General features: G+C 44.8%; 1 protein-coding gene across 1 annotated transcript in view; it reads left to right on the top strand.

The window, feature by feature from the left end:
• The first annotated feature begins 1084 nt into the window (after positions 1 to 1084).
• LOC126203939 (nephrin-like) overlaps positions 1085 to 19156 on the top strand; it is a 183151-nt gene continuing 165079 nt past the window's right edge. Inside the window, exon 1 of the mRNA XM_049938675.1 lies at positions 1085 to 1257. Within this exon, the coding sequence (XP_049794632.1) occupies positions 1085 to 1257 (173 nt within the window). The remainder of the gene's footprint in view (positions 1258 to 19156) is intronic.

The following is a 19156-nucleotide window of genomic DNA, read 5'->3' as shown; positions in this document are numbered from 1 at the left end:
TTATTATGCGTCTCCAACATCTTCGCCTGAAGGTGATCAAGACGCATTCCATCGAAACGTTGCTACGAGACGACGATGCTACTCGCGTAACAACCCGTGAACACTTCATATATGAAATTCGCCGAGAAAGCCTGCACTCGCATATTATTGGTATATTATTAACAGCCCTAGTCCTTACCAACGTTGGGCCGGCATGGGGGCACGTTGCAGAGCATGTAATGCCGTCCGTGGTGAACACACACCCTGTTAAGAAGCAAGGGTCGCCTTTTGCAGTATCCAGGGGGCCATCATAAATCGCGGGTACTTCAGAGCAATTGTCTTTGAACAGAAGTGTCGTATCTGTGCGTGTCACTGAGCATTACTTTCACTTACTTTCTGTCCTATACTGTAGGAGTGCTTTCTGCATACGGTCCAAGTTACATCAAATGGTTCAAATGGCCCTAAGTACCATGGGACTTAACATCTGAGGTCATCAGTCCCCTAGACTGAGAACTACTTAATCCTAACTAACCTAAGGTCAGCACACAAATCCATGCCCGAGGCAGGATTCGGACCTTCGACCGTAGGTTCCGGACTGAAGCTCCTAGAAGCGCTCGGCCACAACGGCCGGCCAAGTTTCATCGAGCTATGTTATTTGGGAGTGACACACCATGCAAAAGCTACTTTTTCCCTTACGTTTTGGGCACCAGTGTAAATATTCTAAACTGCAACGGCGACATATGGTTCCCAAAGGCTTCCCCAGATATTAGGTGTTCACTTTATGCGAATTTAGACTTTCTCGGCGAATCTCGATGATGAAATCTTCTAGGGTTATCGGCCGAGTGAAGGCGTCGTTTCTGCGGCAACGCTTCAACAACTTTCCTACTAGTTGTCTTCAGGCTCAGACAAATTGATAAGTAGGAAACTTGTTGAAACGTTGCCTCAGAACGACGCCTTCACTCGGCCCATAACCCAAGAAGAGTTCATTATCGTGTTGGGTCTGTTCCGTTGAGAACGACTTTGCGTGAAGCCTCTCGCTGTGACTGCCGCAGCTGGCGCGCTGGCCTCTCACGGTGCCGCAGACAGCTGTTAACGGTGGCCAGACATGAGTGCCAGACTGGTGATTTCTGTGTCATGGTGTGTTGCAGGACCTGCGGCGTCCGTGGAGGCTGTGGAGGGTCGCAGTGTGGCGCTGCCGTGCAACGTGACGCCGCCTAGGCACGACAAGCTCTACATGGTCTTCTGGTTCCGCGACGACCAGGGCTTCCCGCTCTACAGGTGAGCCGCTAGTACACCTCTGCCTCGTATTAGCTTGGCATACTTCATGCGGTCCGGAACACGCTACAGAATCTGACTATTGACCTATTCGCGTTATTCCTTTAATATACAAGGCCTTACATTATAAAATCCACGACCAGCTAAGAAACTACCTAACTACAAATATCTACTAGACCAACACCAAACAGGCTCCTGTAAATATCGCATCGCAGAATCTGCATCATTAAAGACAACTGATAACCTGAATCTTGCCATCGATACACGAGAGGAGACTACTTTGTGCTTCTGAGACTTCAGCAACGGAATGGACAGTGTCTTGAAAGGGGGATATCAGATGAACATCAACAAAAGCAAAACGAGGATAATGGAATGTAGTCGAATTAACTCCGGTAATGCTGAAGGAATTAGGAAATGAAACACTTAAAGTAGTAAAGTATTTTTGCTACTTGGGTAGCAAAATAACTGATGCTGGTCGAAGTAGAGAGGATATAAAATGTAGACTGGCAATGGCAAGGAAAGCGTTTCTGAAGAAGAGAAATTTGTTAACATCGAGTATAGATTTAAGTGTCAGGAAGTTGTTACTGAAAGGTCAAAATGGCTCTGAGCATTATGGGACTCAACTGCTGAGGTCATAAGTCCCCTCGAACTACTTAAACCTAACTAACCTAAGGACAACACACACATCCATGCCCGAGACAGGATTCGAACCTGCGACCGTAGCGGTCACGCGGTTCCAGACTGTAGCGCCTAGAACCGCACGGCCAAGGCCGGCTTTCTGAAAGTATTTGTATGCAGTGTAGCCACGTATGGGAGTGAAACATGGACGATAAATAGTTTGGACAAGAAGAGAATAGAAGCTTTTGAACTGTGGTGCTACAGAAGAATGCTGAAGATTAGATGGGTAGATCACATAACTAATGACGAATTATTGAATAGAATTGGGGATAAGAGGAGTTTGTCGCATAACTTGACTAGAAGAAGGGATCCGTTAGTAGGACATGTTCTGAGGCATCAAGGGATCACCAATTTAGTATTGGAGGGCAGCGAGAAGGGTAAAAATCGTAGAGGGAGACCAAGAGATGAATACACTAAGCAGATTCAAAAGGATGTATGCTGCAGTACGTACTGGGAGATGAAGCAGCTTGCACAGGACAGAGTAGCATGGAGAGCTGCATCAAACCAGTCTCAGGACTGAAGACCACAACAACAACAACAACAGACTTCAGCAAAGCCTTTGAAACTGGCGACTTCGGCATTTTACTTGCTAAACTTAACAGCCTAAATTTCTCGACAAGTGCAGTTCAGAGGATTCGCTCATACCTGAAGTCTCGCCAGCAAAGTGTCACATCAGCCACCGTAAAGTCACAATGGAGTTAGGTAGTATTAGATGTCCCCCAGGGTTCGGTATTAGGTCCTACACACTTCTCATTGTACATAAATCATGTGTCATCACTTTTGTCCTACTACAAATACCACATGTACGTTGATGACCGCCGGTTGTATCTAAGTGCAAAGCCAATAAACTTGAGAACGGCTATCGAGAATCTAAATACTGACCTACGTGCACTATCAAAATGGGCACAGGATGTATGGTTAAAGCTCAAGCTGTCCAAGACTCAAGTGCTATTGGTTTGCAGCTGTTCAATGATTCAATACTGGATGAACAAATCTGTTATAAAACTTAATTTGATTGCCTTGTCTAACTACTTTGTGTGTTAGTTCACTTGCCTATTATTTTTAATTAGACACTAGCTCTAAAAAGGTTATTTTTATGCGCTCTATGTAATAGTATCCTAGTTGTTTTCTTTCTGTTGTGTAACCTCCTCACTTTCTTCGTTTCTGTATGAAATTTATCCCAAGTTTATCTCATACTCTATAAAAGTCTACGCATTACCAAAACTGTGTACTCACAATTGTTATCCATCTTACACTCTTATGCTAAACTTTGACTAAACAGAATATAATATAAACTGAACAGTAGCTAATCTGAATGCAACTTGTCTTTATGTTAAATGCGCAACTGAAGTGAAACAATTATCTGACCATAATCAAAATTTCCAGTTACCTCGCACCTTGCAACATTATTATAGATTTCTCGAAGTACAACAGCAGATAACCATTTGAGAATGAAGAGTATATTCAAAAGACAGATTAAAACTTCGCGTGATCTTCAAACATAACATTGGTCTGAACAATAGTATGCTTAACAAAGTGAATAACGATTTAAAGCGGGTACAATATTAACAGAGAAAATCTATAAAAATCAAACAGTTTAATCGATTAATATGTTAATCCATGACTCAGGGAAGTGGGGTGGTCTTTGTCTAAGCACCGAACAAGCTAGCCAGCTGACAGTAATCATTCCGACAAATTAGGTGCGCAGCTCTGAAGTCTTACCTCAAACTTCTTCTCCTCAAAACCAATTACATTACTCAAAATTTATAGTTCTTTCCCCTTTCATTGTACACATCATATTCATCCTAGCCGTCCTTTCTTCATCTAACAGGTACAACCACAAGTCCACACGGCGCTACCAGCTACGTCCATCACCTGCCACACTTCAACTAAGAACGTATCAGACTGCGAAGAGGCAAAGATTGTGCCACGACAAGACCAAAGATTGTTTAACAGTAGCGTAACTTGCACTCTCTCTGAAGCGCACATCAGTGACACATAAAAATCAAGATTACGTGACCACCTTACATTCCAGTGTAAGCTGTCTATGTCTATCTCAGCCCTTTCTATCTCCGCAGAAATGTGTGGCTTAAGAAGAGCTGCTCGATCATTGTCACACATTCATTCTAACTTCCTACGAATATCGTGCTAGTGTGACTGCTGATAGCACTTTGGAGCTCATGAGTCATTCGTTCTGCTAACTTGATGCCATTTCTTGCAACCGTCCTCGTCCATGCATTCGAGTCCCTGTCAGTAAGTTGGGTCCGGCTGCTCTTGCTTTTTTGGAGTCACCAGTCCTCTGACTGTTATTACGCACCCCGCCACGAATTTCTCTCACGTGCCAACAGTTTCTTCTCAGAGTAGCGCTTGCAAGCTACGTCCTCAATTACTTACTGGATGTACTCCAAACTCTGTCTTCCTCTACAGCTTTTACTCTCTACAGCACCCTCTGGTACCATGGAAATTGTTCGCTGATGTGTTAACACATGTCCTATTAACCTGTCCGTAATTGTTCTCAGAGTGTTCCATACATTCCTTTGTTCACCGATTCTGCAGAGAACCTCCTTATTCCTTACTTTATAAGTCCACCTAATCCCATTTAATTTTCAACGTTCTTCTGTAACGCTACAACTCAAATGCTTCAATTCTTTTCCGGTTTTCTCAGAGTCCATGTTCCACTACTAATCTGTGCTCCAAACGTACATCCTCAGAAATTTCTTCTTGAAATTAAGGACTATGTTCGTCAGCAGTAGAGTTGTTTTGGCCAAGCGTGCCCTCTTTGCCTGTCCTAGTCTTCGTCTCGCACGGCTTATTTTATTTCCAGGCTAGCAGAATTCCTTAACTTTGTCTACTATGTGACCACCAATTATGACGTTAAGTTTCTCAATATTCTCATTTCTGCTACTCGTCATTACTTTGCGCTTTCCTCGGTTAACTCAGATCCACATTCTTTGTTCACTAAACTGTTTATTTCAGTCAACAGATCTTACAATTCTTCCCCACCCTCGCCGAGCCGCGGTGGATACATTGTTTCCCATCAGATGACCGAAGTTAATCACTGTAGGCATAGCCGTAACTTGGGTAGGTGACTGTCCAGGTGAGCCACTCGCTGTTGACAGTCTTCAAATGTTCAAATGTGTGTGAAATCTTATGGGACTTAACTGCCAAGGTCATCAGTCCCTAAGCTTACGCACTACTTAACCTAAATTATCCTAAGGACAAACACACACACCCATGCCCGAGGGAAGATTCGAACCTCCACCGGGACCAGCCGCACAGACCATGACTGCAGCGCCTAAGACCGCTAGGCTAATCCCGCGCGGCTGACAGCTCTCCGTTTCCTTTTACGGCACAGAGGACAGAAGGAGTCGTGGGATAAAGTCCCTCATCACCAGTCTTTGCACCAATGTCCTGGATTAAACTCCAAACCTCTCCGCTATGTCTCATGAAGTGAGCACGGGTGACGCTGTTGATGCTTATTTGTCTATCGCATGTGGAAGTTTTAAGTTTGGCGGTCCCCTTGCTACTATTCGAGGGGATTCATCATCATTCAGCATATACGTGGCACCATACACATTAGCATCTATAGGGTGTTCCAGGTGGAGTGCTCAGTATTCAGGAATATGACGGGAACGATGGCCCGAAGCAGAAAAGTATAGTAAACATGGGTTCCTGCAGTGGTAACACCTGTTCCCGCGCTCTCACCGATGTTAAGCGCTGTCGAGCTTCGATCAGTGACCATTTGGATCTGCCGAACGCTGTTGGCAAGTGGGGTGCATTCAGCCCTTGTGAGGAAGGTTGAAGAGCTTAGTGACTGAGAAGTAGCCGTTCCGGCAGTGAAAACTGACGACGGCTGGGAGAGTGGTGTGCTGACTGCAAGACCCTCTATATTTGCATCCGGTGGTAAATAGGAAGTACTGGGAACCTGAGACGAAATGGCTGCATGAAAAATGTGAAGAAATCGGAAAAGAAATGATTGTCGAAAGGACTGACTCAGCATACAGAAAAGTCAAAACAATCTTCGGTGAAATTAAAAGCAAGAGTGGCAACATTAAGAGTGCAACGGTAAGTCCACAGATAAATGCAGAGGAGGGCGCGGACAGGTGGAAACAGTACACTGAAGGTCTCTATGAGCGGGAAGATCTGTCTGATGAAGTGATAAAAGAAGAAACAGGAGTCGATTTAGAAGAGAAAGAGGATCCAGTATTAGAATCGGAATGTAAAGGAGGTTTGGACGACCTTAGTTCAAATAAGACAAGGGGTAGGTAACAGTGCATTACTATTTCTAAAATCTTTGGGGGAATTGGTGATAAAACGACTGCACGCTTTGGTGCGCAGAATGTACGAGACTGGCAATATACTATCAGACGTTCGGTAAAACTTGATCCACACATTTTCGAAGATTGCAAGAGCCGAAATTGCGAGAATTATCTCACAATCAGCTTAACAGCTCATGCGTCAAAGTGGTTGAAGAGAATGATATACAGAAGAATGTAAAAGAGAATAGAGGATTTGTAACATGACGATCAGTTTGGCCCTAGGAAAGGTAAAGGCACCAGAGAGTCACTTATGATGTTGCCACTGATAATGGAACCAACACCGAAGCCGGCCGTTGTGGCAAAGCAAAGAGCTTGCAGTACAAGAGATTTGTTGCACAGTAACGAAGATGGAGAAGTACTCATAGCTCCTAAGATAAGCATTTTAGAGCCCATGTTTACAAGAGCTTCCTGCCTCGAACGATCGTGCCTGTCATGTATCTGAATATTGACCTTTCCTCCTGGGACAACAGGGCAATCCCATGGCCAATCGGAGCCCTTAGCGCCAAGTGTTTCCATAGTTTCAAAAGGGTGTACACGGCAGGCCTCTTCTAACAGTCTCCGCACAAGGACATTTCGCAAGCACCCACGGATATCTGCGATGTTCAAGTGTTCCGCCAAAAGAAACTCAATTACAGGTCTCTGCCTGGAACGCACCTTCGTTACAGACGCCATTTTGGAGGCTACGTATAGCGCCACCAACAACTGGAACTTTATGAAACTATAGGGGCTGACGCGGGTATGTTCGCATTTTTTTCTTCCGAAATTGGCCGAGAAAAATAAATGTGTTGCGTTACCTATTGAACGTCCCTCGTTCACAAGAAGTAACATAATACATTTATCTATTTTGGTTTTGTTTCATTACTTCCTTTCGTCTTATTTTCTTCCTAATTACTTTGGTTTTCTTTATGGTGGAGAAAAAGTGTGTCACATTTAACCATTATTGTTGCTTTAGTACCTATGTCACTAACTGTGTTCTGAAGCTGGAAATCTTCTGCTACTGCTACTGAGAAGGACTTCGGGAAAGTAACTGAATGATGGGGCAGTACAGAATGGATTCAGCTCTGATGGGAACGGGTGCTTCTGCTATGTTGAACAAGGACGTTGAAATCGAGGGTGGACTTGGATAGTAGTCATTGATGAGACAATAGAAGAGACAGAGAATATGGAAATCTCTGCACTTGTCAGCAACAGCCAGGGTATGATGCTAAAATGTGATCAAAGTGTCGAACATCACATATATAACGAACACAGGCACTCGTAACCAGTTACAGCCGCCCTGAGCTATCCTGAGAAAGGCCTTGCAGGATAACATCGCTGTAATCAATTACTGGAAGTTCTTTTTCAGGTCAAGAGATAAGGGGTTTGTTCTATATTTTTGAAGGCTATGGAGAGATGCTGATATCTTCTTGCACACTGCAGTTATGTGCTCAGTCGATTTTAGTTTTTCATCTGTTATTATTCCCAGTCTCTGTGCTGAAGGGAGTTGATATTTATCCCCATTAGGGTTAAAGATACCAGGAATTCCCAACATTTCGGGCAAATGAGCCTAGAATGACCAACCAATACTGCTTGGGTTTTGTATGTATTGAGCTTTAACCGTATATACTGTGCTCGTTTTGATGGTGTACACGGGGCAGTACCTAGATTCTCGATAGCCTTTTTCAAGTTTGTTGGTCTTGCACTTAGATACAACATCAATTTGCAGTCCGACGAAACTGACGACTCGTCATTTGCGTGTAGTGAAAAGAGTATAGGACCGAAAGCTGAACCCTGGGGGTCGCCTAATACTACCAGCCTCCATTGTGACTTTATGGTGCCTGACATGAAGCTTTGCTGGCGAGACGTCAGTTATGAGCATAACCACTGAACTGCACTTGTCGAAAAATTTAGGCTGCTAAGTTTGGCAAGTAGAATGTAGAGGTTGCGAGTGTCAAACGCTTTGCTGAAGTCTAAGAACCACATGATAGTCTCCTTTTGTGCGTCGATGGCAAGCTTCAGGTCATCTGTTACCTTTATTAAGGCAGGTGCTCTGTTGCTATATTTACAGAAGTCTGATTGGTAATCGTCTAGTAGATGTTTATAGTTAGATAGTGTGTTATCTGGTCGTGGACTATATAATATGAGGCCTTGGATAGCAAGGAATAATACAAATAGGTCAGTAATTGGAGAATGGTCTGCCAACGTCCTTTTTAAGTAGCGGCTTAATTAGTCCGTGTTTCCAGCCTCATTGAAATCGGTTAAGTAGAAGTGAGCAATAGTGAGCCAATAGTAAGTATAATTTGCACTGTGATGCCATGGTGACTAGTTCATGCTATTCTGATAGGCATGGTGGCGTGTTTGACTGCGTTGCAAGTAACATGCTTTAGATAGAATTTTTTGTGGCTACAGTTCTTCGTTTGTGCTTCAGTTGTGGTTGGAGGTAATGTGAAGTGGTGGTCTGTTCATAAGCTGGGACAATGGGAATAGCTGCAGCTTTCACTTTGCGTAAATCAAGACCACGCATGTCTTTCTGTAAGCCAGCTGGTCTACTTCTATTATCGGTTAATGTATGGGCATGCCTGAGTTCTGCATTTCTCACAGCTTGATTCTGTTCCGGTTCTGCTTGTAAGTATCATGATTTTCAGACGTGGGGCATCATTAAGATGTGAGAAGCGCAGCGTCTCTTAGATTCATGAACTGCTTTAACCCTGTGGCGCATAGCGTCCACTACAGTAGACAGCTGTTAATGGTCCCTTCTTTGGCATTTCCAATCAGTCCTGAGGCTGCAAATGCACACAGTTCACTGCAGTGGGCACTCCCTACTGCTGGTGTGTCCTGCATGCAGAGAATTGACAATTAACAGTTGTCCACAGATGTAAAATTCATGCACCGCAGGGTTAATTATTCACTTAGCGAAGTTGTAGGTTTATTTCTTTCTTCTCTGGTGTTTAAGGGCGCATACTTGTCGTATACACTGCTGGAAAAAATTAATAAAACCTTGTCGAGGTTTCGAATTCACTCAAGATTTAGTGTCGCAGCAGTATGTTACATTTACAGATCAATAGCACAAGTAGTTCTAACGTACCAGGTATTGACCCACGCTGAAACACCCATATTAGTAAGCGATATAGCCTCCATGGGCGGCAAAGCAGGTGTTGACTCTGGCATCCAGTCGATTGTATCGATGGCAAATGCTGTCCTGGGACATGTTATGCCACACCTGCTCAACCTGTTCACGTAGTTCTTTGAGAGCTGTTGGTGGACAAGTCACTAGTCACTTCTTGCCCCATCATGTCCCGCACGTACTCTATTGGAGACCAGTCCGGAGATCGTGCTGGACAGGGAAGTTGTTACACGTCTTGCCCAGCACGTTGAGTTCCACTGTTAAATTGTGGTGAGCATTATCGTGTTGAAATAACACATCACCTTCCTGTTGCACTAACGGGGTCTGCATATACAGAGTGATGGTTGGCGTCCCCTCAGACCATTTTATTTTATTTTTATTTACACGTCAAGTTCCGTAAGACCAAATTGAGGAGCAAATCTCCAAGGTCATGGAACGCGTCAGTGCATGAAATTACAACATAAAAGTAATAACAGATAAAAATAAATGTTTATGAACCCGAAAAAGTCAGTCCATAAGTTTAAGTAAACGCAGTCAACAATACAATAAGAATCAGCTTAATTTTTTAAGGAACTCCTCGACAGAATAGGAGTGACCCATGAGGAAACTCTTCAGTTTCGATTTGAAAGCGAGTGGATTACTGCTAAGATTTCTGAATTCGAGTCGTAGCTTATTGAAAATGGATGCAGCAGTATACTGCACAACTTTTTGCACAAGAGTGCAGGAAGTCCGATCCAAATGCAGGTTTGATTTCTGCCCAGTATTAACCGAGTAAAAGCTGCTTATGACAGTAAGGAATATATACACTCCTGGAAATTGAAATAAGAACACCGTGAATTCATTGTCCCAGGAAGGGGAAACTTTATTGACACATTCCTGGGGTCAGATACATCACATGATCACACTGACAGAACCACAGGCACATAGACACAGGCAACAGAGCATGCACAATGTCGGCACTAGTACAGTGTATATCCACCTTTCGCAGCAATGCAGGCTGCTATTCTCCCATGGAGACGATCGTAGAGATGCTGGATGTAGTCCTGTGGAACGGCTTGCCATGCCATTTCCACCTGGCGCCTCAGTTGGACCAGCGTTCGTGCTGGACGTGCAGACCGCGTGAGACGACGCTTCATCCAATCCCAAACATGCTCAATGGGGGACAGATCCGGAGATCTTGCTGGCCAGGGTAGTTGACTTACACCTTCTAGAGCACGTTGGGTGGCACGGGATACATGCGGACGTGCATTGTCCTGTTGGAACAGCAAGTTCCCTTGCCGATCTAGGAATGGTAGAACGATGGGTTCGATGACGGTTTGGATGTACCGTGCACTATTCAGTGTCCCCTCGACGATCACCAGTGGTGTACGGCCAGTGTAGGAGATCGCTTCCCACACCATGATGCCGGGTGTTGGCCCTGTGTGCCTCGGTCGTATGCAGTCCTGATTGTGGCGCTCACCTGCACGGCGCCAAACACGCATACGACCATCATTGGCACCAAGGCAGAAGCGACTCTCATCGCTGAAGACGACACGTCTCCATTCGTCCCTCCATTCACGCCTGTCGCGACACCACTGGAGGCGGGCTGCACGATGTTGGGGCGTGAGCGGAAGACGGCCTAACGGTGTGCGGGACCGTAGCCCAGCTTCATGGAGACGGTTGCGAATGGTCCTCGCCGATACCCCAGGAGCAACAGTGTCCCTAATTTGCTGGGAAGTGGCGGTGCGGTCCCCTACGGCACTGCGTAGGATCCTACGGTCTTGGCGTGCATCCGTGCGTCGCTGCGGTCCGGTCCCAGGTCGACGGGCACGTGCACCTTCCGCCGACCACTGGCGACAACATCGATGTACTGTGGAGACCTCACGCCCCACGTGTTGAGCAATTCGGCGGTACGTCCACCCGGCCTCCCGCATGCCCACTATACACCCTCGCTCAAAGTCCGTCAACTGCACATACGGTTCACGTCCACGCTGTCGCGGCATGCTACCAGTGTTAAAGACTGCGATGGAGCTCCGTATGCCACGGCAAACTGGCTGCCACTGACGGCGGCGGTGCACAAATGCTGCGCAGCTAGCGCCATTCGACGGCCAACACCGCGGTTCCTGGTGTGTCCGCTGTGCCGTGCGTGTGATCATTGCTTGTACAGCCCTCTCTCAGTGTCCGGGGCAAGTATGGTGGGTCTGACACACCGGTGTCAATGTGTTCTTTTTTCCATTTCCAGGAGTGTATATATGGAGAGGCCAATGTAAAAATACCCAGACTCGTGAACAGGGGTCGACAAGAGGTTCTAGGTTCGTGAACTTACACCACTTATTTCCCGAACCGCCGGTTTCTGAGCCAAAAATATCCTTTTAGAATGGAAAGAGTTACCCCAAAATGTAATACCATACGACATAAGCGAATGAAAAGAAGCAAAGTAGACTAATTTTCGTGTCGAACGATCACTGACTTCCGATACCGTTCGAATGGTAAAAATGGCAGTATTAACTCTTTGAACAAGATCCTGAACGTGGACTTTCCACTACAGCTTACTATCTGTCTGAACACCTAGAAATTTGAACTGTTCAGTTTCACTAATCATATGCCCGTTCTGTGAAATTAAAACGTCTGGTTTTGCTGAATGGTGTGTCAGAAACTGTAAAAACTGAGTTTTACTGTGATTTAGTGTTGATTTGATTTGATTTTAACAGGAGAGCTAAAACAGCTTAGGTCTAACCCGCCACTGCCCGCACCGAAACTAGGTTTATTGTGCGGTATCGCTCCCTGAACATCTAGTAAAGCCAACCAGTGCCCTTGAATCGTGCAAGGAGTCCCTCTACCAGTTTTTTGTTAGACACAATTTCTTCAGGTCTAGTTGTCCCGAAGATTCTGTATCTTTTACTCTCCAATGCCATGCATTCAAAGATTAGGTGTGATGCAGTTTCTTCACCCTCATGACAGATCCTACATTTAGGGCCCTCTTCCATTTTACCCATTGTATGTTGGTGTTTTTTGAAGTTCCCATGGCCCTTCATCAGTCCAGTCATGAGTTTGATCTCTTTCCTGTTCAATCCCAGGATTACAGAGCTTCTTTTTTAAAACATGGCTTGGGCATCATTACCTTACCATGTTTTTGTTAATGGACCTTGGTCCAATAACCTACGTGCTGTTTCCTAAGCCAGTTGCCGGCTGGGGTGGCCGAGCTGTTCTAGGCGCTACGATCTGGAACCGCGTGACCGCTACGGTCGCAGGTTCGAATCCTGCCTCGGGCATGGATGTGTGTGATGTCCTTAGGTTAGTTAGGTCTAAGTAGTTCTAAGTTCTAGGGGACTGATGACCTCAGAAGTTAAGTCCTATAGTGCTCAGAGCCATTTGAACCAGAGCCTAAGCCAGTTCTGTAGTTCTAATTTGATCATAGCCTTGGTGATTGTCAAGACAGGTTCCGGTCCAATAAATGGAGTTGTTGCCCCCATCCTAGCCAATCTATCGGCTTGTTCATTGCCACAGATCCCTCAGTGGCCAGGGACCCACACTAGCTACACCCTATTACTTCCTCCTAGCTCCACCAGAGCCCTGTGGCATGGTGATTTAGCGTTAGTTTATTTTCTACAAGTCATGAACTTAGGTCATGTACTGCACTATTTGAAACCGAGCCATTGTTGCACACATCCTTTACTACCAAGCTAGCGTCATCAGCAAACATGAATATTTTAGAGTTACCCGTAATACTTGAGGGCATATCATTTATATAAATAAGGAACAGGAGTGGCCCCAACACTGATCCCTGGGGCACCCTCACACTTGACAGTACCCCACTCAGACCCCACATCACAGCCGATACCAACATTGTGAATAATGACCTTTTGGTGCCTGTTGCTAAAGTAAGAAGTGAGCCAACTGTGAGGTACACCCCGTATTCTGTAATGGTCCAACTTCTGGAGCAGGCATGAGTTCTGGGACAGGGCCAGTGTGTTTTGGACGAATGCACTCTTATGACGCAGTGCTCACCAGGTCTATGTCGTACAGACAAACGACCATCACTCGCGTGCAGGCAGAATCTGCTTTCATCGCTGAGGACCACGGCGCGTCATTCCACCTTCCAAGTGATCCTCTGATAGCACCAGTCTAGCCGTGCACGTCGATGCTGTGGCGTGAGCGGAAGACGGCTAGAGGTGAGTGTGCCGCTCTTCCCACTGCTAATAACTGGTTCGCAACAGTTCGTGTAGACACATCTGGGCTCACAAGCCCTCTTATGTGCGCTGTGGTAGCTGTACGAACTGCCGCTGCTGCCTTTACAATAGGACGATCCTAGCCATTGTCTGTGCAGCGTGGACGTCCAGAACCTCGTCTGTGGGTGTGATGCAGCTTGTCCAACTTGTGTAGCAATTCTCCGAAAGAACCATCCCGCCACTCAGAAGGCCACAATTTGACCTCTTTCAAACTCACTCATTTAGCAATAGGAAGCACGAGTGCATCACTGTGGCATAGTTGCCTGCTTGCCTCAGACGTTTGCAGGATACTGACAAGGGGGAGCCCACGACGTTTGGAACGAGGATTTACTGCAAACTTCGTACACTCGTAGTACTCCACGAGGACAACAAAATGTGTGAGCAGTAGCGCGTAGTCCGCAGCTCGTGGTCGTGCGGTAGCGTTCTCGCTTCCCACGCCCGGGTTCCCGGGTTCGATTCCCGGCGGGGTCAGGGATTTTCTCTGCCTCGTGATTACTGGGTGTTGTGTGATGTCCTTAGGTTAGTTAGGTTTAAGTAGTTCTAAGTTCTGGGGGACTGATGACCATAGATGTTAAGTCCCATAGTACTCAGAACCATTTGAACCAGCCAGTAGCGCGTACTTCTCAAGCGTTACTGGGAAAATCGCAAGATAATTTCGGTCGTCAAATATATATCTGTGAGTGGCCACTTTTACCATGAAGCACCGGCAGCCGAGGCCTGCTACATAGCACAGGTTCTCACCATTGCATCAATGGCAGCGAAGACGAACATGTCCACCTTAGCAAAGTTCTTGTGGAAAGGGGAATTGTTTCGAGTGCCCGTGAAGACAGCAGTTTTGGATCCAAGCAACATAAGTCCAAAGCGATGGCGTTGTTTATCAAACGAACATGGAGCATAATGTGTAATGATCCAGGGTGCATTACAGCAAAACTTCACGATATTGTCAGGCCAGAAAGTGTAGAGCCGCCGATAAATATACAAAAAATAAGTTTTAAGCTGAAACACATTAGGGAGTATTATCTTGAACTAAGTTATCCCAGCAAAAAGCTTTTAAACTCCAAAAACGTTAGCTGAAAGACGGAAACATGAAAGGAAAAATAACATAGAAACTAAATATGCTGGAATAGCATGGAATGTGGTCTGGAAAAATATCAGTAGTGATGTTCTTTCGTCTGACGTGAGAACAGCGTGGTACAAGGTAGTCAGTAACATCATCAGCACTAATGAGCGTGTCTTTGCCATCGGTTTAAGTGACACTAACCTCTGCAGCAAATGCAACCTCGTTGATAGTGTGCCTCATCGTTACACATGTGAAGATCGGATTATCAACTGGAGGTGGACCAGGGAGAAAATTGCTCAAATAACAAGAACTTCAGCAAACAATGTACCGACTAACATTTTCTTCAGGCCAGACGAAAGTTACTACCCTCAGGCAAAAAATAACGCAGTGATTTGGTTTAAGGGGCAAATATACAAGTTATGTTTTTAACAATATTGGGAGCGATGAACATATTGAATACAAGATGTATCTGGAAAATGAATTCGAGAAAATACTTAAATATCGGAATCACAGTAAGAAATATGGTAACATGCTCCGAATTGTCTTCAACAGAATGGGTATACGTTAGGAACTGGATTCCTAGTAGAGAGGGGTTGTGTCACGTTCCCGACCCTAACCTCACCTGCAAGTCACACATGAAAAATAAATCAGTAGTACAGCAGATGCAAGAATATGGCGACAAACATCTGGTGCCTGTTATAAAGGAAGATCTTGAACTGACAAAAATAACGAGGCAGTGAAGGATTTTGTGATGTCGCTGTTCGGGACTTCTCTTCTGTCCACGTAATTTACCCTGGAAGGAACACACATTAAGGATTTACTGAATGATTAATTTGGGTCTGGGAAATGATGATGAGGAACCGGCTGCAGATGAAGAAAATGTGCATGCTGAACTGCCACCAGTTGAAGGTGACAGTGAAGGTGCTAAATTGTGCTACTGCTAAAGACTCATTCTTTGAATGCTGTAATGTATGACTGCAATTATCTGTCACCTTATTTATGTCATTTCATTGTAGCCATTTTTGTTACTGTTTTTGTGGAATTAAAAAAAATGAAAAAGAAAGTGGTTAGCGTTCAAGTCCTGTAATCGCTGGGTCGCTGGATCGAACCCGCTCGTTAGTTTTTTTTTAAATTTCTAACCAAGTCATTTTCTTTACTATTTATATTACAACTGATGTAATGGGAAAAATACCTGTAATCGAATGTACTTTTATTAAATTTACAATGTTATTTGGCAGTCAACAAATTTTTATTATCACAAATAATATAATATTCGTAACTACCGACTAGTAAACGACCACGAAATTCATGTGTTCCGTTCAATTGTTCAGAAATGTTCATTGGTTCAAACAGGAAACCTTCTTCTCTCTTGCCTTAACACATTCCAGCTGCGAGGCGGGTCGTGGAAAGCACTCCCAAGGAAGTTGGGGAAAAACTGTCTGTATTTTGGGTGACGGACAACGACATAATGACGGTCATTGAGGTATGTCCAAAAATCGAGTACAAGGTCTACAGTTTGTCCAAATATGTAGTGAATGACATGTCCGCGATACTGAAAATGTATGCTTGTCCGTGATTTGAGAAATCCCTTATACCTGGAAGCAGCCCGAAACGACTTGTTACCTCCAAGTTTTGACCGGCACAGGCGGCTTTCGAAAGATGTACAATTAATCGTCGCTTTCGACATCACGAGTACAAGTTGCGGTATGATATTTTTCGTAAAAACATGAAGAACAAAGTTAAACGGCACCGGCTGCGTTGAATAAATGGTATGTTTCCGCACGCGCAAGGTCTTTTGAGATTTTCCGTGGAAAATCAAACCTCTTTAACATTTTCAAAAACCTCTCTTTCAGCCGATAGTTGGGGAGCAAAGCATGCATAACGCAGCATTTCCTTAAATATCGGCGCTGATCATTTGTCATGCAGTATCGAGTGTATTTTAATAGCGTCTTCACGAGAAGCAATTTCTCGTTCTCTTTCGATTCAATACGAACAATTTTGAAGACACGGACAAGCGTACATTTTCAGTTTCACTTTATGCGTTTGGTCGTTTACCTGTCGGTAGTTATGAATATTATATTATTTGTGATGATAAAAATTTGTAGACTGCCAAATAACATTGTAAATTTAATAAAAGTTCATCCGATTACACGTATTTTTCCCATTACATGAATTGTAATATAGATAGTAAAGAAAATGACTGTGTTAGAAATAAAAAAAACTTACGCGTGGGACTCGATCCAGCAACCCAGTGATTACAGAGCTTGAACACTAACCACCTTTTTTTTTTTTTAAACTAACGACGTTTTGTATAGGGTGCACTACACTTACCGTTACACTACTAGCTTTACTTTTTATTTTATTTTTTTATGTTAGGGCTATCCTTACAAACAAAACAAAATCTTCCTTTGTCTAAATTTTATACATTTTTTGTTTATTTTTGTTGTGTAATTGATCAGAGGCCTTCTGGGTCCCGCTGCGAATATGTTGAGTCACGTCTTCTCGAAATTCATGTGTTCCGTTCAATTGTTCAGAAATGTTCATTGGTTCAAACAGGAAACCTTCTTCTCTCTTGCCTTAACACATTCCAGCTGCGAGGCGGGTCGTGGAAAGCACTCCCAAGGAAGTTGGGGAAAAACTGTCTGTATTTTGGGTGACGGACAACGACATAATGACGGTCATTGAGGTATGTCCAAAAATCGAGTACAAGGTCTACAGTTTGTCCAAATATGTAGTGAATGACATGTCCGCGAATCCAATTCACAGCATTGGTCTTTGTCCGAGGAAAATAGTCACGTTCCGGAAATAATAATGAAAGGGGAGTAATCCGGAATGTGCCGCCGGTCCGCAAACTAACCGATGTTCGTCATTGTGTGGCTCTCCACACGTGGAACGTAGAGGTGATTGGGCGAGGTGGATACGATGAAGGCGAGATTGGTTGATTTGCTTACCATTGACAATTAAGTACCAGACAGATTGAACATTCGTGTCAAGGTAACAGGCGAACACCGCGCGCCATACATGACGCCAGTCAACCTGGGGGAACATATGTTCAGTCGGGTTAGGTGGACGACCTAATTGGAGGACATTGTATACTGCCTTTGTCTTGAGTAAAAGCTGTCTTGGTAAGGTGAGGCGTAGATAACTGAGTTAAAGAAAGAAGTATCTTATATAACGGAACTGGTCCGGAACATCCGATATCATCACCGGGGCCGACAGTGAGACCGGCGTATATGCCGACAGGAGGAGACCAGTGAGGCTCGTTGGGCAACGTGTCCATACCGTCATCTGGGAGCTGACAAACAGGGCGCGAGCTCTATCCGGCACGTGAAACAGACCTATCCCACCTCGTTCACGGGGAAGAGTAAGGGTTGCATAGCTAACTTTGAACAACAGCCCAGAGCTGACGAAAGATGCCATCGCTGCCAACATGCGACGTGCCACAGTAAGCGGGAAAGGTAGAACTTGTGCTGCATGGGGAACACGGGATGCGATATATACAGGGTGTTACAAAAATGTACGGCCAAACTTTCAGGAAACATTCCTCACACACAAAGATAGAAAATATGTTATGTGGACATGTCTCCGGAAACGCTTACTTTCCATGTTAGAGTTCATTTTATTACTTCTCTTCAAATCACATTCATCATGGAATGGAAACACACAGCAACAGAACGTACCAGCGTGACTTCAAACACCTTGTTACAGGAAATGTTCAAAATGTCCTCCGTTAGCGAGGATACATGCATCCACCTTCCGTCGTATGGAATCCCCGATGCGCTGATGCAGCACTGGAGAATGGCGTATTGCATCACAGCCGTCCACAATACGAGCACGAAGAGTCTCTACATTTGGTACCGGGGTTGCGTAGACAAGAGCTTTCAAATGCCCCTATAAATGGAAGTCAAGAGGGTTGAGGTCAGGAGAGCGTGGAATTGGTCCGCCTCTACAAATCCATCGGTCAGCGAATCTGTTGTTGAGAAGCGTACGAACACTTCGACTGAAATGTGCAGGAGCTCCATCGCGCATGAACCACATGTTGTGTCGTACTTGTAAAGGCACATGTTCTAGCAGCACAGGTAGAGTATTCCGTATGAAATCATGACAACGTGCTCCATTGAGCCTAGGTGGACGAAACTAAAATGAGCTCTAACATGGAAATTAAGCGTTCCCTGACACATGTCCACATAACATCTTTTCTTTATTTGTGTGTGAGGAATGTTTCCTGAAAGTTTGGCCGTACCTTTTTGTAACACCCTGTATATTGACATATCGAGCTTGTTGGAGAATATCTATGGATCGAAGGCGATGGTCCATAAGACCTGCTCTGATCATTAAAAGGAGGCGTCGGCAGTTGATGGTGGCTGAACGCCGGAGATCAGATGTAAAATCTATTCCCCAACAGCGAATGGTATCAACGGTGGTGAGAGGTGTAACGCACTCCACGGAAGTCCCGTGCCAATGAACGTAACTTGTGTAAAGAGCTACCCGACGCCTCACCATAAGTCGCTACCCACGTCAAAACAGTTCGAAC

The sequence above is a fragment of the Schistocerca nitens genome, chromosome 1, assembly GCF_023898315.1.
Source record: "Schistocerca nitens isolate TAMUIC-IGC-003100 chromosome 1, iqSchNite1.1, whole genome shotgun sequence".
Taxonomy (NCBI): domain Eukaryota; kingdom Metazoa; phylum Arthropoda; class Insecta; order Orthoptera; family Acrididae; genus Schistocerca; species Schistocerca nitens.
The sequence above is the reverse complement of the archived record's forward strand: the minus strand, read 5'-3'. Positions and strand labels throughout refer to the sequence as shown.